Below are 22,595 nucleotides of genomic sequence, written 5' to 3' on the forward strand. Positions count from 1 at the left end.
AAATGGCTGCACTGTTATGTCATAACATAAGAGCCGAACACGACTTCAAACAGAATCCTGATTGGTAATTACACGGAGCACATACAGAGTGTTGTTGTTGTTTTTCCTCTAGTTAAATGTCTCTCAGGTTATTAGTTCAGCAGCAGTTATTTTCACTCCACTTACCAGAAGGAAGGGAAAATTACACAGATGTATCTTAAAGAATCGATTGAAGACAGTTGAACCTTTTTTTAAAAATATGTACACTGATAAGTCATCTTTTGTGCAACACATCAATAAAGAGGCTGAATACAGTGACAAGGAAAAGCAGTAAATCCTCATCTGAGAAGTTGAAAACTAGCATTTTGGTTTAGCATTAAAGCGAATAATATTGCAAAGTTCTGCTGGGAAATCTTTGGTCCTGGCGTTAATGTGGAGGTCGTTTTAGGCTGTTTTCTAATGGAGAAACTGGCAGGCGGCTTAACGAGCCTTTGTGTGTGTTTAAACTACAAGCACTATCCATGTAAAAGCTCTGTCAAGGTTGTTTTAGGGACAAAAAGTACCCACTCCAGGATAGGTACTTCTGAGCGGCCTTGAAAAAACTGCTATGTGGGCCTCAGAGCTGACTTCTAAAGCCTGAAGAAGACAACAAGCAGCATTTTTCTGCCTTCTCAAACAGCAGTTTTCTCCTTTCTAACATCAGCATCACCGTGTTCTTGCTCAGATGCATCAGGGCTGTTTTGGGGAACAGGAGTGGCCTACACATTATTAGGCAAGAGGATGTATTGTTTTTGGCGGATGGACAGATGTAGGTCAAATTTCTGGAACTTACAGAAATGTTTCAAACAGATTTATGCACACGATCTAACTTACAAAAATATATTTGTGAGAAGGAGTAGACATGTTAAACAGGGAGTGGCTGTAAATCTGCAACCAATCACATGCAAGACTACCAGACTTGATTTCACCATATTGCAGCTTCCAGTATCACTCAGCAAGTTACGAAACACACCATTCTATACAGTGACAACATAAATAACATTACAATGAGTTGCATTAAAATGTTATGCCGCTGCAACAACTTTATATCCCTCTGGGGATCAACTACGTCAGTGTAAGTCTAAATCTAAGTCTATTAAATGAGTAGATTACTACTAAATTAATCCTTACTGCCCCCAAGAGCTGAATTAGATTTCCAAAAATACATTAACAGGGACATTCTAGCCTCTAGACAAACTCAGTTGGGTGGAAGGAGACCAATATGTAGCAAAGAGCAACACACTCCGGCCACTTTATTAGAGTGAGTGATCCATTAACATGGGCTATAGTCCCTGATGCAGCGGCCACGAGTTTGAATCCAGCCCATGGCAAAAAAATTATAATATTGAAAAAAGATAAACAATGTGTTGTGCATGCTGTCAGTGTTCCCTGCCACCATGCAGGACCAACTGTCCTCACCATGAGTTAGCACATGATCATCAGCAAACGCAGTGGCTTCAGCTGCAGTCTTAACCTTTCGATAAGTAAATGGTCTGTATTTATATAGCGCTTTACTATACCTGCAAGGTACCCAAAGCGCTTTACAAGATACGTCACATTCATTGGCTGGAAAATCCAGACTGACTTTATTTATGTATTAATATAAAAACAAATAAAGGCAGTCTGGCATTGTGATGACAGGAGACGATTTCAAAAAGGAGGGGCTAACGAATGCAGCTTGAACGAGAAAGAACCAATCAGCGTAACACGGATGTGACGCACAAACAAATCGACCTTGAAGTCCATGTAGTCCAAACAACAATGGCATGCAGCCGAGAAAGCGTCGCGGTGAATGATTACTGCCGTTTTTGTCACAAAAATCAGCGAATACATGAGGTACTCTCAAGTGCAACACTTATTTTTGAAAAGGCTACGCAACAAAAGACTCCTTCCGAACGATTAGCGGTGTTAGGAATAACTTTGTTAATGTTTGTGTTTGGTTACGGGAGGTGCGCAGGTGTTTTATGGGTAATCCAGGCGCTGAAGATGACGCAGCATTAACTCCCGCCTCCCGTGCTATGATTGGTCGTACCAAACTTTCCCGGGAGGGAAACGCGATTCACTTTGCCCAATGCCAAACTGATTCTCCTGTATCTCTTAACATGGAGATAGGAGATTACATGGAGATTCAGTTTGGATTTTCCAAGCTATCACATTCACCCATTCACACACTGATGGTGGAAGCTGCCATGCAAGGCACCACCAGGAGCAATTAGGGGTTTGGTGTCTTGCTCAGGGACACCTCGACATGAGCTCGACGGGCTGAGGATCGAACCGGTTGCAAGACGGCCACTCTACCCACTGATCCATGCCGCCCCCCAAGTGGCACTGTGCTCTGGAACAGAATATGTACCAAAGTAAATATCAATGTTGTTGCTGCAGCTAATGCTAGGTTAGCGGGACCTACAAAAAACTGGTTATATTCAATTATAGATTAAAAAGGCAAAACACTGAGACATTAGTCGATGATGTTGTTCTTTCAAGACAAAAACTGAATTAAATATCAATGTTGTTGCTGCAGCTGATGTTAGGAGGATGCTAGGTTAGCTGGATTTCTCTCTCATAAAAGCGATGAAACGGAGTTGATATATCTGTAGTAAATTCCAAATGTGACTTGCTGCCTCTTCTCCAATTCATATGCTTTAAGAACAGCAAACTTCACTACCTCATGCATCATACATACGTCATAATCTCAACTCTCAAAACATCCACCCTTTCTGGGGAACATCTTGGACCAGATCCAATCAGCCAGCAGAACATCAGCAGTAACTTTCCTCTCTCTCATCAGAGATGGATTTTGCCTTTCGGGATCAACCTTGCATTTTCACCTTCCCGTCTCATCTTCTCAGCTGACAGCGTTTTTTCCAACTCGAAACACGTCTCATTTTCTCCACAGCACCTTCTTTTGGTTTCTAATTTCATACATAACAAAAGTAACTCCCTTTGTTGTTCAAAGGTTGATCCTACACCAGGACTCATTGATAATGGTGGAGAAAAGCTGTCATCACCCTCAGAGACAGGAACAACCTTTTCCATGTCCAAAACTTTCATTTTCGCCTTTACAGTCTCTGTATAGCTTTTATCACCAACATTATAGAAGTCCACATTGTTTATTAACCAATCCTTTGTACATTCAGTTATAAAATCCTCACATGGTGCTTCCACATATGCTTTTGCAAAGTCCTCCATGCTTCAGATGAGCATCACCACACAAGACAGCAGGATAAAGTTATGTGCTCAGGACAAATGGTGTGCACCAAGGCCTAAACAACCACAACAAATGAAAGCTCCCTTCTATCTGACTGCCTAATCACCAGAACTAGCCAAATAGCTCACCCTGGTTCTCAAACCCGCTGGTTTGAGAAAGGCGACCAGAAAAGTGGCAACCCTCCCACGACCATGGATGTGCTCCCATAGGAAAGGGGAAAACCACTTCATGTGTCTGTGACCCAAAAGTACTAAAAGACAACAAGACAGTCTCCTCAGCTGCAAACCTCAAGAAAATCTGCACTGAAACACAAACAGCATCAAAGTATGCCTCCAAGAGCACAATCAAATAATCTTTAAAGGTCGACCAAAAGCCGAGACAAAAGGGAAACTCACTTGCATCATTATGCTGAATATGTCTGTCCACAGCCCATGCTGTTGTGCTAACAAAGTGCTCATTTCAAAATTCATTTTATTTTAACAAAACTTACCCCAGGAGAAAGAAGCAGACCAAACACCAGGAAACACCTCACAACGGACAAGCCCCCAGTTTGTTACGACTGGATCTGAGGCCCAAACAAGGAGATGCACAGAGAGGTTTAAGTGCAACAAAGGACTGTTTATTAAGGAAAACATGAGCCACTCTGGCTCAGCAGGCCGGCTTATATATCCAGGTACAGTGGCCAGGTGTACCAGGTGTATGTGATTATAGGCTCCGCCCAGCCAGAGACCTGCAAGACAAGAGCAACAGAGGGAAAACAAAGGATCTGGGGCCCGAACAATAGATTATAGATGGAGGAATTTGCTCAGTCACCATATTTGGAGATTACTAAAGGCACAATGCTAACATCAAATCCTGTGAATATGAGTGAATTTTGAGATTGGATAAAATGTAGGCAATACGTATGTCTGTATATTCATGAAAAAAACGGTCCGCAGAACGACTTTGTAAAAGTGTAAAAATTACAGAGAAGACATAACTGCAGATTGTAAATTAGTAAAACTATAAATTTAAAATAATTTCTGGACCATGACAAGTTTTTTGGATCATAAAGTGAAATACAAGATTGCTCATTGTTCTTTAGTTGTTTTGCGCCTCGTTTTTGTCATTTTTTTGTTGTTTTTTTTGCCTTACTTGTCGTTTGTCTCATGTTTTTGTTCTTTTTTCTCGTTTTTGTGTTTCCTTTTTGTCTTGTTTTTGTCATTTTGTGTCTTTTTTGTCATTTTTAATTTTTTTGGGTCGTTTTGCGTCTTGTTTTGTAACATTGCGTTGATTTTTTGTCTTTTTTGGTCGTTTTGATCATAAAGTAAACTACTATACTGTTCAGTTCCAGATACCTGCCACTAAATGTTGTTGTATGCACTGTGATCTGGAAGTTGATAAACTGAGGCTTATTATTGTTGAAATTTCACTTTTTTTCTCAAGCAATTTCAGGTTGTTCACGATCTTTTCCTAAAAAAGGATAATTCCTTTAATGTGAACATTTTCAGAATGTCATTTTTTGCACTAATACAAAGGAAAATTTGAAGATGGCGTTATTTATTATAGGCTATCATGCTAAGATTTTATTGGTCTGCCTGTTTATTGGGCTGAATGTTGCCCCTGAACTAGAATGAGTTTGACACTTCTGGCATAGACCAAATATCTGACATCACACAATCAGAGTCACAGGGTAGGAAAATATGCGTGTTATTTTTGTGTACTGACCCTTTAGAGCTATCAGACAGGCCTACAAGTGGCCCCTCGCTCCACTTCAGAGCGCACGGCTAAAGCGGCAGAAAATAGAAATCATTTAGAAGATAGAACAGTGATGTGATACGCGAGTCAGCCATAAATAATCTGCATACAAAGCACAAGACTTCCAGCGCGCTGTGAACAATCCAGTGTGGAAGAATGTGTGCAGACTGAGGCCGGTTTGGTGTTACAATGCGTCCTGTCCGACAAGGCTGCAGAGCTGATAAGCTTGTCTTATCTCTGTTGCCAACTGCTGCCCCCTGAGAAAGCGACTGTGTGGAGAGCAGACAGCAAACATAGCCACGGAACAATGCTGAAATAATGCCTCTATTGTTCCATCTATTTACACCCTCCTCCTCTGCCTCACACACACACTTCAAACATTCCCCACCCTCAACAGTGTCACCCGTGTTGCTTTTACTCCGCTACATCATGGCCGCCCCCTTGTTCGCTCTGTCTTCTTCTCCCTCTCTCATCTTTAAAGGTGCTATAAATACAGCATATGCACCCCAACCCACGCTCGCACACTTCCACTCCTCCGACTGGCAGCACCCATGGGAGCTACCCCACGGCAAACACAAAGCCGAGCCTGACACTGTTTTCTCTCGTTTATCTCCCTCAGATTCCCACCTCTCTGTCAACTTGCAAAAAGAGAAGCTCAAACAAACACGGGGATGCCACGCCGCCGCTAAGGAGCGTGCCGGCGCACATGCAAAGCAGCAGTGTTGATGGGCGCGCAAACAAAGCCACACATGCAAAGTATCTGTGGCGCCCGGATCGCTTACAATGCACATTTCAAAAAGGACATCCCTGACATGAAGAGAGGCAAAAGCTTTATTTTTTCTGCCTCAATTCAGAAACTTGTTTCAAAGCAAAGCTGTGTAACTTTTTGAGACAGGAACTTACCCAAACTGAATTAATTTTACGCTCCATTGCTTAATTCTGTATGCTGATTGGTTCCACTACTGCAGCCTCATGCTTGTGGCTGTTAATGATAGCACAGTATACAGTTGAGTCAGTCCACTGATTTTATGACTCATCATCAATCTGCCTAGGATGGCATTACTTTTAAACCGACAATTCAGTAAGAAAGTATGTCTCAAAGGCATCTGCAGTCTTCTTCAGAGCGCCATCTGACATGTGATGATGTGTCCTTTGTAAAACCATTCATTCTTACTGAATTGTCGGTTTAAAAGTAACGTTAACCTATAATAAGAAACGATAAAATGAACATTGTCCAATTATCAATCTGCCTGTTGCATTTAGCGTTCAATTCAGCTGTGCAGTCAGAAATCTGAACAATCAGGAGGGTCAAATAACCACAAACCTCCTCAAAAGGTCTCTAATTGTGCCCCGTTTCAACAAATTAATGAAAGCTCCACATGTCCCCAGAATGTGTCTTTTAATTTCTCAGCCCAAAATGCCAACAATCAATTCTCCATGACTGCATAACCCCTGGTGTAGTCCTGTTCTAAACAGGGCGTTTCAGTCCCCGTAGCTTTTTGTACAGCCAAGTTGCTGGTGCTATGCCCTTTTCAGGAAGGAAACTCTCTGTATCTGTGATTAACAGCATCAAACTCAACAGTTGACAGTGCCTGAGATCAGATTTTCCTTTTTTTTTTTTTAACTTTCTCTCTGAGCAGTTTCATGGAAATATCACTCATTTCACAGTTGTTTTTAACTCATGTTTGGCGACTTTGTCAGACGATATTGTGGTTAAAAGTCAGTATTTTAGAAGTGCAGAGCTTGAAAATGACTTAAGTAGTTGCTGGTTAACATCTCGCCTTAAGGGGCACTGCACTCAAAAAGGGATATTGACTGCCTGTTACATTTACTGAAGTGCAGCGTGGACTGTGTACAACAGAAATCCATAATAATGAGCATGAATACACGCTGTTGATATTTACCAACTCAACATTTACTTGCTTTATTTATGTTGATGTACAATAAGATAATTTTGCTCATATTGTTGATTATAATGCCTTAACACAAAGTACATTTAGCTGACAAAATGCTGAAAGAAAACTATGTATTTCTGTTCAAACATTTGCTATAATTAAATGACTTGGATTAAATTGGACCCAACCCTCAGAAATACAATCAATAACTCTTTATACATAATGCTGATTTAGCACAAACACGTTGAGCTAATCCAACTGGTACCATACTGAAAAATGTTAAAGTTTCCACCATTTCCAAATGTCTGCCAGCTCTACAGTTTCCTCTGACTTTCGGGCCTACAGTCAAAGCTAACAACAACGTTTGCCAAATTAGCTGTACAATACACTGAAAAAACTAAAATCTTACCAAGTCTATTTGTCTTATTTTTAGTCAAAATGTCTAATCTCGTTCAATGAATTTATCTTAAATTGAGAAAGTGACTTTTCAGCAAGATTTAGGGACTTATTTTAAGACAATGCATTTTAAATATCTTGTTAAGTCAAACAATCTTGAAATTATCTTGTTTAACCCTCCTGTCGTCCTGCGGGCCAAATTGACCTGTTTTAAAGTTTAAAAATGTGGGAAAAAAATAAAAATAAAAATTATATATGTATATATATATATATATATATATATATATTCACAGTGAAAACTTCCACATTTTCAAATTTTGGGGGGAAATTTTGAACATTTTGTGGTGGAAAAAAACTAATGTTAAAAAAAATGTTTCTTTAAGAACATTCAGAAAAAAAAAATCAACCAAAATCCAGTGAACGTTGGATTCGGATTTTCCCGAATGCTCCTAAAGAAAATATTAGAACTTTTACCGATATATATGGAATCACTTTAGATTTTTTTTGGATTTTTTAAAGATTTTATTCATTTTTTGAAAAATTTTACAATTTTTAATTTTGTCTATTTTTAAAAAAAAAAAAATTCTTGCCAAAATGGAGGATTTTTGTTTTTAAATAAAACTTCTAAGGAAAACCTTCAAGGAATTTTCTTCCTGAAGATTTTTCAAATTTTTAGAAATTTCTTGCTGAATTTTTGGAATTTTGTCAGACAAGGCAACAATATTTTTTGTTGTCGTAAAAGAGGACAACAGGAGGGTTAAACACTTAAGTTTGACAATCCTGGTAAAACACAGCTTAAAATAAGTTTTCCCAGCTAATTTTAAGATCTAAGTGTTCTAAATATCATATTTTATTTCAAGAAATCTTACCAAGCCATTTTTCACTTCTTCTATTGGCAGATTTTTTCATTTATTTCAAGGTAAAAGTTCTTCGAAATAAGTTTTTTTTTCTTGTTATGAGAGGGGCATTTTTTCCAGTGTATGATAACAGTAAGGATTTTACTTTCAAATAAAAAAGTGATCTACTGGACATTTAGCTCGGCAGATGCTGGGAGTGCATGAAGACTCTTGTGTTCACTCTTGCAGCCAACAGCAGAGCATTTGATGCGCGTTGCTAATGACTTCTAGAGTTCGCAGAAGCAGCTCTTAAAGTAAATAAACCTGGTGGACTTTGAGGCAGGGGCAGGATTATAGACATTTCGAGTTAAATACTTACCAGCTTGTGAAGCTAGAAGGCCATGTCTCTGAGGGGAGGAAACGTCTTCATACCCTAACAGCTTTTACTTTATGCCTCGGAACACAAAAAAGATGGATTTGTACCTTTAAGGGATCAAAGAAATGCCATGACAGCATTTGTGCCTGGTCCTGCGCACAATGGACTAAAACAGGCCACGCAGCAGGAACGAAGAATGTGAAGAGCTTCCCAGTGAAGTCCGCATGTCAGACCGGCAGGTCGATGCAGAGCTTCATTTGGTGCTGAATACACGTTTTTCCTCGTGGACATTTTGAGATTATAACAGCTGGAAAAGCACAAGGGGAACAAATTTAATGAAAAGCAGCTCAGGTCCATGAAGTTCTGGTGAAGACAAAAAGATGGAAAAAGGAGATTGGACTTCATCTTCTTTAAGATTCTTTCTGTGTAAATAAGGAACTACCGGGCTTTGCAAAAGTTCTGTTACACGGTTTCATGATCTTTAGAGACGTTTACATGTTGGAGTGAAAAATTCCATTAAATAAACTGAAAGTTCTACCTTATAGGCAGGTGTCCTTAATACAAATTTGTTTCTCCGGTGAAGTTGTATCAAGATGGAAGTCAAAAGAGTTGAGATATCTGCTCTCCTTTGTGCTGAACATCAGCCGGATGACCGTCCACAGAGAGAGGCTGAAGAATGGTGAAGATCTTTCAGGTCTTCACCATTCTTGAAAGATCACTGAAAGATCTTCACCATTCTTGAGCCTCTCCATGACTCTGTGGACGGTCATCCGGCTGATGTTCAGCTGCTTGGCTCTGTCAGACTTGTTGTGGCCAGCATGAAGGACAGCAGATATCTCAACTCTTTTGACTTCCATCTTGATACAACTTCACCGGAGAAAAAAATTGTATTAAAGACACCTGCCTATAAGGTAGAACTTTCAGTTTATTTAATGGAATTTTTCACTCCGACATGTAAACGTCTCTAAAGATCATGAAACCGAGTGTAACAGAACTTTTGCAAAGCCCGGTATTTGCTTATCATGTACCCTTAATACACTGATGTCCTTATGTTGCGTTTACAGCCTCTTTTATGGCCCCAGGTGGCCAAAAAATCAGGTTAAAGACCTTATTTGTCAAAGTATACATAAAAAAAAAAAGTGCAGTGCTTTCCTGTCTGAAGAGGTTTTGCTAGAAAGGGAAACCATCGTTGATGGCATTCAGAGATCACTGACGCATTTACAATGCAAATAGTTTTATGGCGACTTACGTCAAAGATGCACATCAGAGGACAGCGGCAGCCTTAGGTCTGCTTTCCATCACGACCAAGAGCACAGAAAAACATACGCTGAAGGTTCTTTCTATATCTGTACATGCACGGTGATGTGTCTGACGTTAAGCATGATCACTTTTCATCCGAACAACCCTCTGACGTGGAGCGTTACTGCAGCCTTTAAGGCCACACTGGAATACAGACGTGATGGAGGTTGCGTGTGGAACTGACAACATTGTCACTAATTGCCTCTGTGGGACTCCGTGTTACGAGATAACAAGGCGTCTTGGTTCATAAGAAATGCATACGGTGCATAGAAGAGTTCGTCTGCTCAGCAGAATGTGAAATGGCACAAAAGACTGCACAGATACAGAAGCATCAGAGAAAGAGTTCACGAGCCACTCATGATAAAGGCATCTTCCAGTGAAGTAGATTCTCCATTTAAGACACAGAGTTCAAGAAAATATGTATTATATCAGAGGAAGCCTGTCAGGTTAACAACAAACAGTGAGAACAGTCGGAGGTATTCAGGCTTTCAGAGAGCATGTGATGGCAGCATGACATCTCAAGGAAAGATCCACTATTAAAGGGAGCAGAACGAAGTGCATTTATTCGGTTTTGTGCGTTGGCATCCGATCAAACTAAATGAACAATTACACACATAATGACACAGCAGCTCTGTGTGGTTTGTAAATGGTTTTTATTAGCAAAATAAGGGAGATGAGTCTACAAAGATTCTCCTTCCACGGAGAACATACACATACATAGACAGTTGTGGCAGTTTCTTTTTATGAACAGATCCAGGACCATATTCATCATCGCTCCTCTTGGCAAAGTACTACTGATCTAAAAACCGCAGACCAGGCTCCCTTGACCATCTGAGTTAACATCACCCGAAGCAAAGGCGTCCTCTGTTCTCCAATCATCACGAGACAAGACCCCAGAATGTAGCCTGAACCTTAAAACATTTCAGACCTCATCCTCACCTTCTTCTATTCTGTGGTTCAGTTTTTTTTCCCTCTCCTTAACACCAAAAACTCCATAACCTCTCCTCCAAATACATTAAAATATACAGTAAAATGTGCCTACTCTGGTCTTTGCACTTTAAACACTCGAGCGCATCACAAGCTCGGTGCCTCGACTTAACCATTTTCTGAATGGTTGGGAAGAATGAACGTTTTAGACACTGTTTAAAAACCAGAACCCCAGATTTGTGGGGTAAATGTAACAATATACATCTCAGTATTGTACTGTGTGATCGGCCAGCGAGACCTTCCATTGTCATGGCGGGTGGGGGTGGAGGGGCTGGAGGGGAGGGTAAGGGAATGTGGAGGCTACATGTTGGTCACCATGGAGACCCATGTACCTTTAGACCAGAGGGAAATCTTCCTCCTCCTGATAGCTCAGTGGTGTGCACACAGAAGATAGCAAGAGACACTAACGTATGAAAACAGTTTACCTCTTTATGTCAAGAACAATTCAGCAGGCAACAGAACAAGCGCTGGGACTACGACCGCAGTAAAAGGCATGCGAAGGCACAAGTACCAACAAACTGGACTCAAAGTCGTACCCCTTTTCTTCCCCTTTTTTGGTTGTAGGGAAGGAAGAAAAGAGGCACTTCCACCAACGGCAAAAATTCCTTTTCCAGAGACAGCGGTAGAAGGAACAGCAAAAAAAACCAAAGAATTATCTCCTCTCTCTCCTCAAAAATAAAAAAAAAACCCAAGTTAAAAAATAAAAAGGTAAAAAAAAAAAAAAACGAAAAAGTGAGAAAATCTGCAGTTTACAATGATACAAACATCCTACACAAATGTTGTAACGCTAGTTCATAATGGTCCAAGACAAAAAAAACATAAATAAAGCTGTTTAAAGTGGCATATAGTACAGCACTGGTCCGTGACTGATCCCCCCGACTCTTCTCATCTTCCCCACCAAAGATGCACGATAAGCTGGCTCCGCTGCCTGAGGACAAGAGGAGAAATGAAGGAACATGAAAGAAGCATATTTGGAAGGACTGATGAAAAGAGAGGCTTTGCAGAGCTTGACCCCTCCGCTATCGTTCCTTGTACATCTAAATGGAGCACAAAATGAAATTCAAGTCTTTGATAAAAGAAGGCGCTGATTGCAGTTATTCACTGGTAAAATTGGATTGTGCTGCGTCTTTGTGGTCAACTGCAGCCCTGCTTTGGCATAAATGTGAACGATGAAGCTCTGGAAACGCATAGTTTGAAGCCCATTCATTAAATGTGTTGTAAAAAGAAAAGCCACAGTGCATTTAAACAGGCTTCCTGATGCTATCACAAAAACAAGACACAAAACAACAGAAACGAGACACACAATAGCAAAATAAGACACAAAGCGACAAAAACAAGACACAAAACAACAGAAACGAGACACACAATAGCAAAATAAGACACAAAGCGACAAAAACAAGACACAAAACAACAGAAAGGAGACAAAATAGCAAAACAAGACACTAAACGACAAAAACAAGACACAAGACAAAAACAAGACACAAAGTGACAAAACAAGACACAAAGTGACAAAAACAAGACACAAAACAACAAAAACAAGACACAAAGCGTCAAAAACAAAACACAAAACAACAGAAACGAGACACAAAATAACAAAACAAGACACAAAGCGACAAAGCAAGACAATAACCGACAAAAACAAGACACAAAGCCACAAAAACAAGACAAAGTGACAAAAACAAGACACAAAGTCACAAAAACAAGACACAAAACAACAGAAACGAGACACAAAACGACAAAGCAAAACACAAAACGACAAAGCAAAACACAAAACGACAAAGCAAGACAATAAGTGACAAAAACAAGACACAAAGCCACAAAAACAAGACAGAAAATTACAAAAACAAGACACAGAACTACAAAAACAAGACAGAAAATTACAAAAACAAGACAAAAAATGACAAAAACAAGACACGAAATGACAAAGCAAGACACTAACCGACAAATAAGGCACAAAACTACAAAAACAAGACCAAAGCGACAAAAACAAGACAAAACGAAAAAACGAGACACAGAATGACAAAAACAAGACATAAAATGACAAAAGACACAAAACCATAAAAGAGACACAAAACAAGACAAAACGGAAAAAAAACAATACCCAAAGCGACAAAAACAAGACACAAAACGACAAATAAAGACAAAATTACAAAAACAAGACACAAAACGACAGAAACGAGACACAAAATAACAAAATAAGACTCAAACTGACCAAAACAAATAAGCACGAAAAGGAATTACAAACAAACAAGAATTGCATTCACCTGGGTCTGGTACCAATGTCTGGTCTGACCCATGGACTACATGTGAACACGCTACCAGTCATGTTTCTAAGATTAAATAGGACTGACGATTACGAGTTCTTTACCAAGAAAAAAGGTTGACGTCTTCGTCCTCATCATCTTCAAAAGAGACCACAGTCTTTCAGGTTGTTCTTGATGATGACGTCGGTGACGGCGTCGAAGACAAACTGCACATTCTTGGTATCCGTGGCGCAGGTGAAGTGGGTGTAAATCTCCTTGGTGTCCTTCCTCTTGTTCAGGTCCTCAAACTGACACTGGATGTAGGCAGCTGCTTCCTCGTACGTGTTGGAGCCTTGGGGAAAAAAAAGAGGAGGATTAGGAAGCGAGGCAGCCAGGAAGCCGGCTCACAGAAAGGGACATTGAAAACACACGCTTGTACGGTTTGAGTTAATGAACGGCACGGCTGAGCTTCATCCTGCTCAAACTGGCTTCCTTTGCAAAGTGTGGGAATTTCTTGTGATCGTATGATCGCGTAAAGATAAATGTTTTGAAAGCTCACTATTTATTTATTCCAATTTGCACAAAAGCCACGTTGTAAAAACAGAACGTTGCGGTTTCACAGGGAGTTGTGTGCCGACAGACACCGCCATCGTTTGCTCAGATTAAGCCGAGGATGTTAATATATGAGCTGTAAATGTGTTGACGGGTGGATTTTGCTCCGTTTGAACAGGAGCCAAACAAATAATCGATTTCAAACCGAAACCTGCAAAGTCTGCAGTTTCGGATTTCTGACATGCAGCGTGTCTGACAAACGGTTTAAACTGTCTTGTCAGTGGTTTTACACATTCATGTCCTCATGTGACAAGCACAAGTATCTCATCTGCTAATATTCCACATGTCTTAAATCTAATACACAAATGCTGAAGTGAAGTTTGACCGAGTAAAACGACTCTGGAAATCCAACTTTAATGTGTTTTTAGCGACTGTTTAAGTGTCGTAAAGAGGGGATATTGTGGTGCGATTCAAGTGCTTGGATCATGTGATTCAATCTCTTCCTTGTGCTGCCAAAGGACACACTCTGTTAAGTCTTCTACAGCAGAACAAAACGATGCAGGTGGATCCTCCAACTAAGACTAGCTGACAGCTGTCCTCCACACTTCATTTATGCCAACGGAGAACTTTCACTGGATTGACAGGAGTGCTGCAATCATTCATTAGATAATCAATTAGCTGTCAACTCTTTGAGAATAGATTAGAGGTAGTCTGGTTATATATTTGATGAAAAAAGTCAGAATTCTGTAATTCTAGCTGCTTAAAGTTGAATATTTTCTTCGTCTATGACAGTAAGGGTAATATTTCGTAACATTCTGTAGTCTAATCAAGGAACTGATTCATGGAAAAAATAAATGACAGATTACTGAAAATATCTGCTATTTGCAGAACATTGCACAACATTTGTGCACTGAACTGTAACGACTAAACCAAACAGATCAGTTTCTTCACTTGACTGGTTTGGCCCTGACTCGTGGATTCAGGCTTTATGCTAAGCTAGGCTAACTGGCTGCTGTCTAAAGCGATATACTCAGAAAAGGAGGGAATAAACACGCTACCTGAACTGTCTACTACTAGCCTAGCCACGCTAGACAACCCATGGCAACGAATTTAATTCTCTGCCAGGGTGGGTCTAGTTACCCTCCATAAGCCTCGAGGTTGGATGCTCCTAAAACTGGCCGACGATTCACCATGAAGTGTAGAGTCAGAAGGCGGGCGTAACTAAGTGACGAGAGAGGCGTGACGATTCTGACAGAAACAACCGGAAACAACTAGCCTAGCCGTGCTAGACAACCCACGGCAACGAATTTAATTCTCTGTCAGGGTCGACAACAAAAACGACAACAGTCGTTGAGCTCCATTAGCACCGACTCTGAATATTCTTTCTGTTAACATGTCTGTAATATACTTGAGCTTCACCCATTGACTGTATAAATAAGGCTTCACCGAACTCCCGCATCCTCTGATATCCGGCGCTCTAGGAGCCTATTCGTTGCGCTGATTGGTTGTATACCTACCCAAATGCTGCAGAGTGATTTGATAGACAACCTTTCAGCCCGCCTCCCTCCCTGTCGAGAGCTCCTAGACCCTTGTGTCTTCAGAGCATGGGTCTAGCGCGGCTAGGCTAGTCTACTACTGCTTTAAAAGGTTCTAACAGCGCTTAAATGCTAACTGAGCACATCAGTGATCATACAGTGATCTCTCATTTATCGTGGGGGTTACGTTTCAGACCCCTACGGCGGTAGATGAAAATCTACAAAGTAGTGAACATACATATTTTATTATGTTCATATATTTTAAGGCTTTATCAACCCTCCCCACACACACCGCAGAGCAACACTATGCATTGTCTTAGCTAATGGTGCTGAAAGGCTAATTGGTGATGAGAAAACCCATGTGCAATTATGCTAGCACATGAATAAAAGTGTGAGTTTTCATGGAAAACGTGACCCCAAACATAATTACATACCAAAATAATTCCACATTGAGGTAATTATAAGGGGCGTATCTTTTCAGTCTCACCAGCGTATTCTGGGTAGCAGATGGTCAGAGGACTCTTCTTGATTTTCTCCTCAAACAGGTCCTTCTTGTTGAGGAAGAGGATGATGGAGGTGTCCGTGAACCACTTGTTGTTGCAGATGCTGTCGAACAGCTTCATGCTCTCGTGCATTCGGTTCTGAGGGCGAGAAAGAAGGGGGAGAGTGACGTCGGTCATTGCGCTCTGCTCGGCGATCCACGAACACGGGTAGATTCTGAGCGGAACCTTTCCTCTACTTCTACTTGTCTTAATTCGAGCGCACAGAGTTCCTGCTGTGTATCCGTCAGTCACACGGCTTCAAGCGCTCACCATCTCCTCGTCCTCAGCCAGCACTAGATCGTAATCGCTTAGGGCCACGCAGAAGATGATGGCGGTCACACCCTCGAAGCAATGGATCCACTTCTTCCTCTCGGACCGCTGACCACCGACGTCAAACATTCTGGGGGGAAGACAGGAGTCAGCAAGTTCAGGCGTAGCGCCGTGCACGATTCCAAACAATAAAAGCAGAGTTCATGACAGCCAGAGCACAGAATAAATGTCTCCAGGATGCCGCTGCTCTTTTGAGGAAAGTCGGTGATAGAAGGGGAAAGAAAATATGAATTCTTTGTTTGTCATTACTGAAAGATAACCGTCAGAAAACGTTAGTAGAATGTAGGTAAGGCGATTCTCCTGGCTCAGAAAGGGTTTTCACACAATGATAAGTGTCGGAATTGAGTCTTTGTGAGCATATTTAACAGAAATGTGTACATTTTCCTGTTATGTCTGAACAAAAGTGTCTACTATGCTTGAGTAAATGAAGCCCTAAATAAGAAAGCTAGTTATAAAAATGAATTTGGACTTTTATTCTGAAGTCTCCTCATTTTGGCGCTGGTGATCTTCCTTCGGGCCTTAATGAACTGTGCACATAACAAGCACGTAAGAGCAGAAGAAAAGAAGGGATTCAGAATAACAAAATACCGATCACAAAGAGACACTTTTCTTTTGCGTCGAAATATAAAAATATTTAAAAAACAACATCATGCAACTGCGGTACAAGAAGAGGTGTCAGGAGAACGGACAAAGGTCTTATTTAGCTTCTGTAAGAGCTCCTTCTGGTCGGCTAAACTGCACAAATCCCATGTGGAAATACTCGGGCTTTAATAGCAGGACTGCGGAAGGGACTGTCAAAGAAAATAATGAATATACCGGGCTTTGCAAAACTTCTGTTACACTCGGTTTCATGATCTTTAGAGACGTTTACATGTCGGAGTGAAAAATTCCATTAAATAAACTGAAAGTTCTACCTTATAGGCAGGTGTCCTTAATACAAATTTTGTTCTCCGGTGAAGTTGTATCAAGATGGAAGTCAAAAGAGTTGAGATATCTGCTCTCCTTTGTGCTGAACATCAGCCGGATGACCGTCCACAGAGTTGCGGAGAGGCTAAAGAATGGTGAAGATCTTTCGGGTCTTCACCGTTCTTGATAGATCACTGAAAGATCTTCACCATTCTTCAGCCTCTCCACAACTCTGTGGACGGTCATCCGGCTGATGTTCAGCATGAAGGAGAGTAGATATCTCAACTCTTTTGACTTCCATCTTGATACAACTTCACCGGAGAAAAAAAACTGTATTAAGGACACCTGCCTATAAGGTAGAACTTTCAGTTTATTTAATGGAATTTTTCACTCCGACATGTAAACGTCTCTAAAGATCATGAAACCGTGTAACAGAACTTTTGCAAAGCCCGGTATAATCGCAGCTCGTATAAAAGTTGTAAACACTTTTGCTTGTCGAAACATGTGAATGACAGGCGTGCGGTTCAGCAGGTTAGTCACTCCTTAGCAGTTAAACTGACGAAAAACGTTGCTCTCGAGACGTGTGGTTGGTTGCGTAATTCCTACATTATGTAAAGCAGCGTCATACTGTTGTATTTTTATGGAATTTTTGTCCTCGTTTCAATGACAAAACCTATGATATCATGACATCATCTCGCCTACTGCTCCCACTTCCTCAGCGTCTGTTAACAGAGGGCCACAGCTGAGTCACCGCTGATGTGCGCAACACCTTCACAGACTGTGTCACAACTTACAGCTGCACATACACAAAAGGGAATTTCTATGGCAGCGAGTGAGTCACGGTAACAGGAAGGAAAGCTAATTAAGCCATCGCGTAAAAACACTTTGAGCCAGTTGTTACGGTGAAGAAATTCTCACTTGAAGTGCAGGTCCTTGAACGTGAAGTGCGTCTCGACAATGCCTGTGGTTTTAACGCGGGTCCTCAGGACGTCCTGCTGAGTTGGGATGTAGGTGGCCTGGGATATCCGGTCCAAATCATTCAAGTAGCTGAGAGGAGGACACAAAGAAGAAGAAGAAGAAGACGGATGTGAGGAGGGGAAATAAAGGGTGAGGGGGAAGAAATGGAAGAGAGAAAATGACCGTAGGAGGGAAGATAATGGAACAAGGTCGAGGGCGTATTTGCCAGTTTAATAACAACTCTCAATGCATTGTGGGGGATGAATAAAGTCCGGTTCTATATTTCAGACTTTAATATAATACAGATTTCAGGGTAAAAACTGAATTAGGTAAAGATGAGCAAGCACTGCCGACACAGCATGTGAAATTTGCCATTTGTTAAATTTAGACACAGTAGCTCGGTGATTAGAGCCGTCGATGTGCAGGACGGGACCTGGGCTTTTCTCTTAAGCCCTGGTCTTTTCAACGGGGAGTGTACATTGTTTTCTCTGTGGTTGGTGGGTTCCCTCTCTGGGCGCTCCGGTCCCTCCCACAGTCCAACAATACGCAGCTGAACTGGAAACACCCCACGTGTGAGTGTGATTGTCTCTGTAATGTGCTAACCATCTGCCCAGGGTCCTGTCCCACATTTTACCAAATGAAATACCTGCTGGGACCGACAGCAGTGCACACATGATCACGCATGGAAATAGGAAATAGACGCGTGGAATTTAACTCGTTCTCCGTCAGCGTTGGCATGTTTTTGCTTTCTTCTTGTGGAGAGATGTTGCAAAGACTTCTCAAACGAACAACTTATTTGAAGCTTTAATATTTGCTCTAAGCGCGAGTGCATCTGCTGTGTCTATACAGGAAATCACACATTCTGGATGTATAGCAACTCAAGTTAACACCTCAAGGTTACTGCTGATGAATTACAAAAGAGAGAGATTAATGACCTCTAACACAAGTAATCTACCCCTTCACGCAAACAAGCCTTTTGTTTGTCTTCTAGGATATTAAGTGAAGTTAAAAAAACAAAGCACAAGCCATTTTCTATTCATGAAAACCCCCTGGACGGCAGGATTAGAGGAACCAATTAGAAAATGGCCAACCACAGCAGCTCCCCCGGCCTGCTATGGAACCGCTGGTGTTTGTTCTGCAGCAGCAAAACAAGGCAAATGGCTTCTCTCCCCCTCCAAAAAAAAAAAAAGTCTTGTGATATCATTTGTTTCAGTGCCACGGGCTCTTGCACAATACATGCTAGGTTGCAGCTGTTAAAGAAAAAGCAGTTGAGCTGTGAAGAGAATTGAATTGTGCGATTTTTTTTTGCATTTTTTTAAGCATGTGGCAAATGCTTCTGTGCTCAAGTGTGAGGTCAAAGATGAAACGGTCGCTCCAGCAGCCGCTCGGGAGAGGAAGGCAAATATTGACAGTCTAAAAGTCCAGACAGATGCATGGTACTGCGGCTCTCTGCTCCCTGAGCCCTGCTGAAGGTTGTGGCAGCAGAAAGCTGTTTGCGGAGCTTCTGGTCACCTCATGTGAAACGCTTTGTCATTATAAGCTGTTGACATAAATAGGTGTGTGGAAGGGCCGCTGAATCTTCTCTGCGGATGACTCAGAATTTTTTTTGAAGAAACCTGCGATTACTACCTCGCTTGTTTATGTGTTCGTTTGTGTGACTCACTATGCTGCCGAGTCGTTGAGCTGATATTCGCGGGAGCGGCTGAAGCAGGCTTGAACACCTCCGTCCTTCCAGAGCCGCTTGATGACACCAGCCAGCTCGGCTGTCATGAAGCCTTCCTCCGCCGAGCCCGCCAGCACAAACAACTGCCGTGCATCATCCTGGGGGAGGAGTCGGCGTGTCAGTGTCATAAAACAGCCATTTACACCAGCAACATAATAAATATTAATGTGCTACAAGCTGGAACGACAGTTGTGGGGGTTTTAAAGGACATTTCAGAAACAATTACTGAGTAAACAACCACTGCAATGTTCTCCCTCATTTTCCTACTGCAGCTTGTGTGCAACAAAAGGACATTTTTCAGTGTTGAGGTTTTGAAAAGAAAATGTCACGGCATCTAAGTTCACTTTAAACCTTTAAAATATGTTTGGAATACCTTGTAGACTTACTGTGTCATCACAAGTCTACTTAAAAAAAACATTTTTACAACACATTTATTTGCTCTTTCCTCAAAAATCCTCTGCTCCTTCGATGGACACACCTCCTTGACCTGTCAACTTCTCTCCATGCTTTTCTTCGTTCTGGCTCGCTAGCTCACTCCAATTCATCATTTTTCTGTGCAGCTAGAAAATTACTGACGGGAAAGATGTTTGAAAAATGCAAAGCTGGTGAAGATCATCAGTAGCAAAAAAAAACTTCAGGTGCACCTGAAGAGCTACCTCAAATTTAGTTTCATTGAAGGAACAGACAGAATAGTTTTATTTGTGGTGAAATCACAGCGACATCAGGAAGGCAAACGGTAAAGTGGGAAAGATATTCACAGGTTTGCAGTGTGCGCCAATGACGTCGGACCATCGGTCAAATCCGATTTGTGTACCAAAAGTCCGGTAAAACTTACTACATTACTGGTCTCATGTCCGGTGTAAATTTTTTTCCTGTAAATCACCCTAAAGTCGCCGAGAATCACCAAGGGATAATGCAACATCGTGGGGGCAGCCATTCTGTATGATGACGTTATGTCACGTGATCACGTCATGATTCCCGGCGCGCACAGAGTGATTTCCGGTTACAAGTGCAAATTCAAGTTTCTGCAGGAGCGTGTGAAAGTAGCGCCAAAACGAAGCTGAGAGCTGTTTTTCTGGTCAAATTGGACGTGTATGGTGAGTAATTCAATGGTAAAAGTGGATGGTGGGATGGTAGAATGGTGTGGGAGGGTGTAGTGACGGTGACAGTGCATGTAGATGGTAATTTACCAGGTGTACAATGAGAGAGGGTGGATTCTGAGCAAGATTTGGCTGTTGCTATGAGAGTATGGTAGGTTATTTCATGGACTATGGTATTTAAGGGTTGATGGTGGGATGGTAGAATGGTGTGGGAGGGTGTAGTGACGGTGACACATTTGTGCATAAAATATTCGGTCCAGTGAAAACTGTTTCGGTCCAGTAAAAAATTACTGTTTACTGGTCCAGTAATAAATTGTGCCCATTCGCGCAGACTGGATTTGGACTTCTGGCATCAATAACTCATTAGATATATGTTGTCAAAACTTAAACAATGCCTCTTTCCCATCGTTGCAAGTTATACAAAGTGCTACAAGCCCGGTTCAATCAGAAGTAGCTGTCTTTCTTTAACGCTGGGGGGGCTGGGTTGCACCACTGTTGTAGACAACCTGGAATGGCCTCGAAAGCAACAATAACACAATGCATTTGTTGTCAGAGTTTAATGTTTCCAGACACCACAAATTCACTTCAGGTTCCTGCCCCACACCGACCAAATTACCCTCCCGTCTCTGCCACTCACAGCTCTCGCGGCGTCACCGAAGTCGATCTTGAGGCGCCCCATGGCTCTGATGATGGCGATGATGGACTGGATGGTGTTGCTGTAGACCACAGCCTTGTACTGCTTGCATTCCTCTTCTGAGTAGCCCGCCTCGTGGATGATCCTGCAGAAAGAGGGGCGAACCGGTCAGCATTCGAGCCGCTGCTGCCGTCACAGACGAGTCATTTCCACATGACAAACTCTCCCTGCTGAATGATACGCCCTCTTCTTTTCCCAACATTTTTAGAAATGATTCACTTTTCTCCTCAGCCGACATCCAGCTCCACTTATAATACTCCCAACTTACATGTTCATAGTAATGTCAGTACAAGTACTGTCTGGCCACAATGGCCCTGAACTCTTTGCTCCTCATTTCTGGATGCTGGAATTGTGATCATCCAGGGAAAAGAAGCTTTTTTCTGCGGTTGCACTCACTTACTCTGGATAAAACCCATCAGCTAAATGCATACAGTGTAAAATGATCATCTCGGGAGCTCTGGCTGTTTATTTTAACATAAAAAAAATCTGAACAGAGACACGATTATTGTGTTTAAAAGGGATGGCATCATTCTATAGAGGAGTAACATAAACAATCCTTTCTACTAGGGTTCCAATTATCACTGTTTTCACTGCAAAAACTCAAAATCTTTCCAAGTCTATTTAGCTTATTTTTAGTCAAAGTGTTTCATTTGATTTAAGATAAATTCATTTAACAAGAGACATTTCAGCAAGATGGAGGGACTTGTTTCCAGACAAAGAATCTTTAATATCTTGTTTTGATTTGCATTTTACAAGAAAACTCAAAATGAGTTCAATACATCTCAAATTAGGAGGTTACATGGAAGCAAAAATCTATTTTTTTAATGGAAAAACTGCTATTTTTTTTTAGCATGTCTGGCTTATTTTAAGACACCTAAGCTTGACAATCCTGGTAAAATATAGTTTAACCCTCGTGCCGTCCTGCAGGTCAAACTGACCCGTTTTAAAGTTTGAAAATGTGGGGAAAAAAATAATATTTTCACAGTGAAATTTCTGATGGCCACATTTTCAACATTTTTGGGAAATCTTGAACATTTTTCCAGTGGAAAAAAAGAAATGTTAAAAATGTTTCTTAAGAATATATTAGAAGCTTTACTGATATATATGTAATCACTTTAGATATTTCTAGGACTTTTTTGGAAGATTTTTACTCATTTTTTTGAAAATATTTACAAATTTTTTTGAATATAATTTTTAACAGAAACTTGAAAGGAATTATTGGAATTTTCTTCCTGAAGTTTTTGCAAATTTCCAGAAATTT

At 41.1% G+C, this 22,595-nt stretch overlaps 1 protein-coding gene across 1 annotated transcript in view; it reads right to left on the reverse strand.

Annotated features, from left to right (window-relative positions):
- Nucleotides 1–10,401: 10,401 nt before the first annotated feature.
- gnai1 (guanine nucleotide binding protein (G protein), alpha inhibiting activity polypeptide 1) overlaps nucleotides 10,402–22,595 on the reverse strand; it is a 30,019-nt gene continuing 17,825 nt past the window's right edge. Inside the window, exons 3-9 of the mRNA XM_022199147.2 lie at nucleotides 21,278–21,419; nucleotides 19,481–19,638; nucleotides 17,779–17,907; nucleotides 15,895–16,024; nucleotides 15,570–15,723; nucleotides 13,121–13,347; nucleotides 10,402–11,680 (exon numbers count right to left, since the gene is read on the reverse strand). Coding sequence (XP_022054839.1) covers nucleotides 13,157–13,347; nucleotides 15,570–15,723; nucleotides 15,895–16,024; nucleotides 17,779–17,907; nucleotides 19,481–19,638; nucleotides 21,278–21,419 — 904 coding nt within the window. The 3' untranslated portion in view covers nucleotides 10,402–11,680; nucleotides 13,121–13,156. The remainder of the gene's footprint in view (nucleotides 11,681–13,120; nucleotides 13,348–15,569; nucleotides 15,724–15,894; nucleotides 16,025–17,778; nucleotides 17,908–19,480; nucleotides 19,639–21,277; nucleotides 21,420–22,595) is intronic.

The sequence above is a fragment of the Acanthochromis polyacanthus genome, chromosome 1 (genome assembly GCF_021347895.1).
Source record: "Acanthochromis polyacanthus isolate Apoly-LR-REF ecotype Palm Island chromosome 1, KAUST_Apoly_ChrSc, whole genome shotgun sequence".
Taxonomy (NCBI): domain Eukaryota; kingdom Metazoa; phylum Chordata; class Actinopteri; family Pomacentridae; genus Acanthochromis; species Acanthochromis polyacanthus.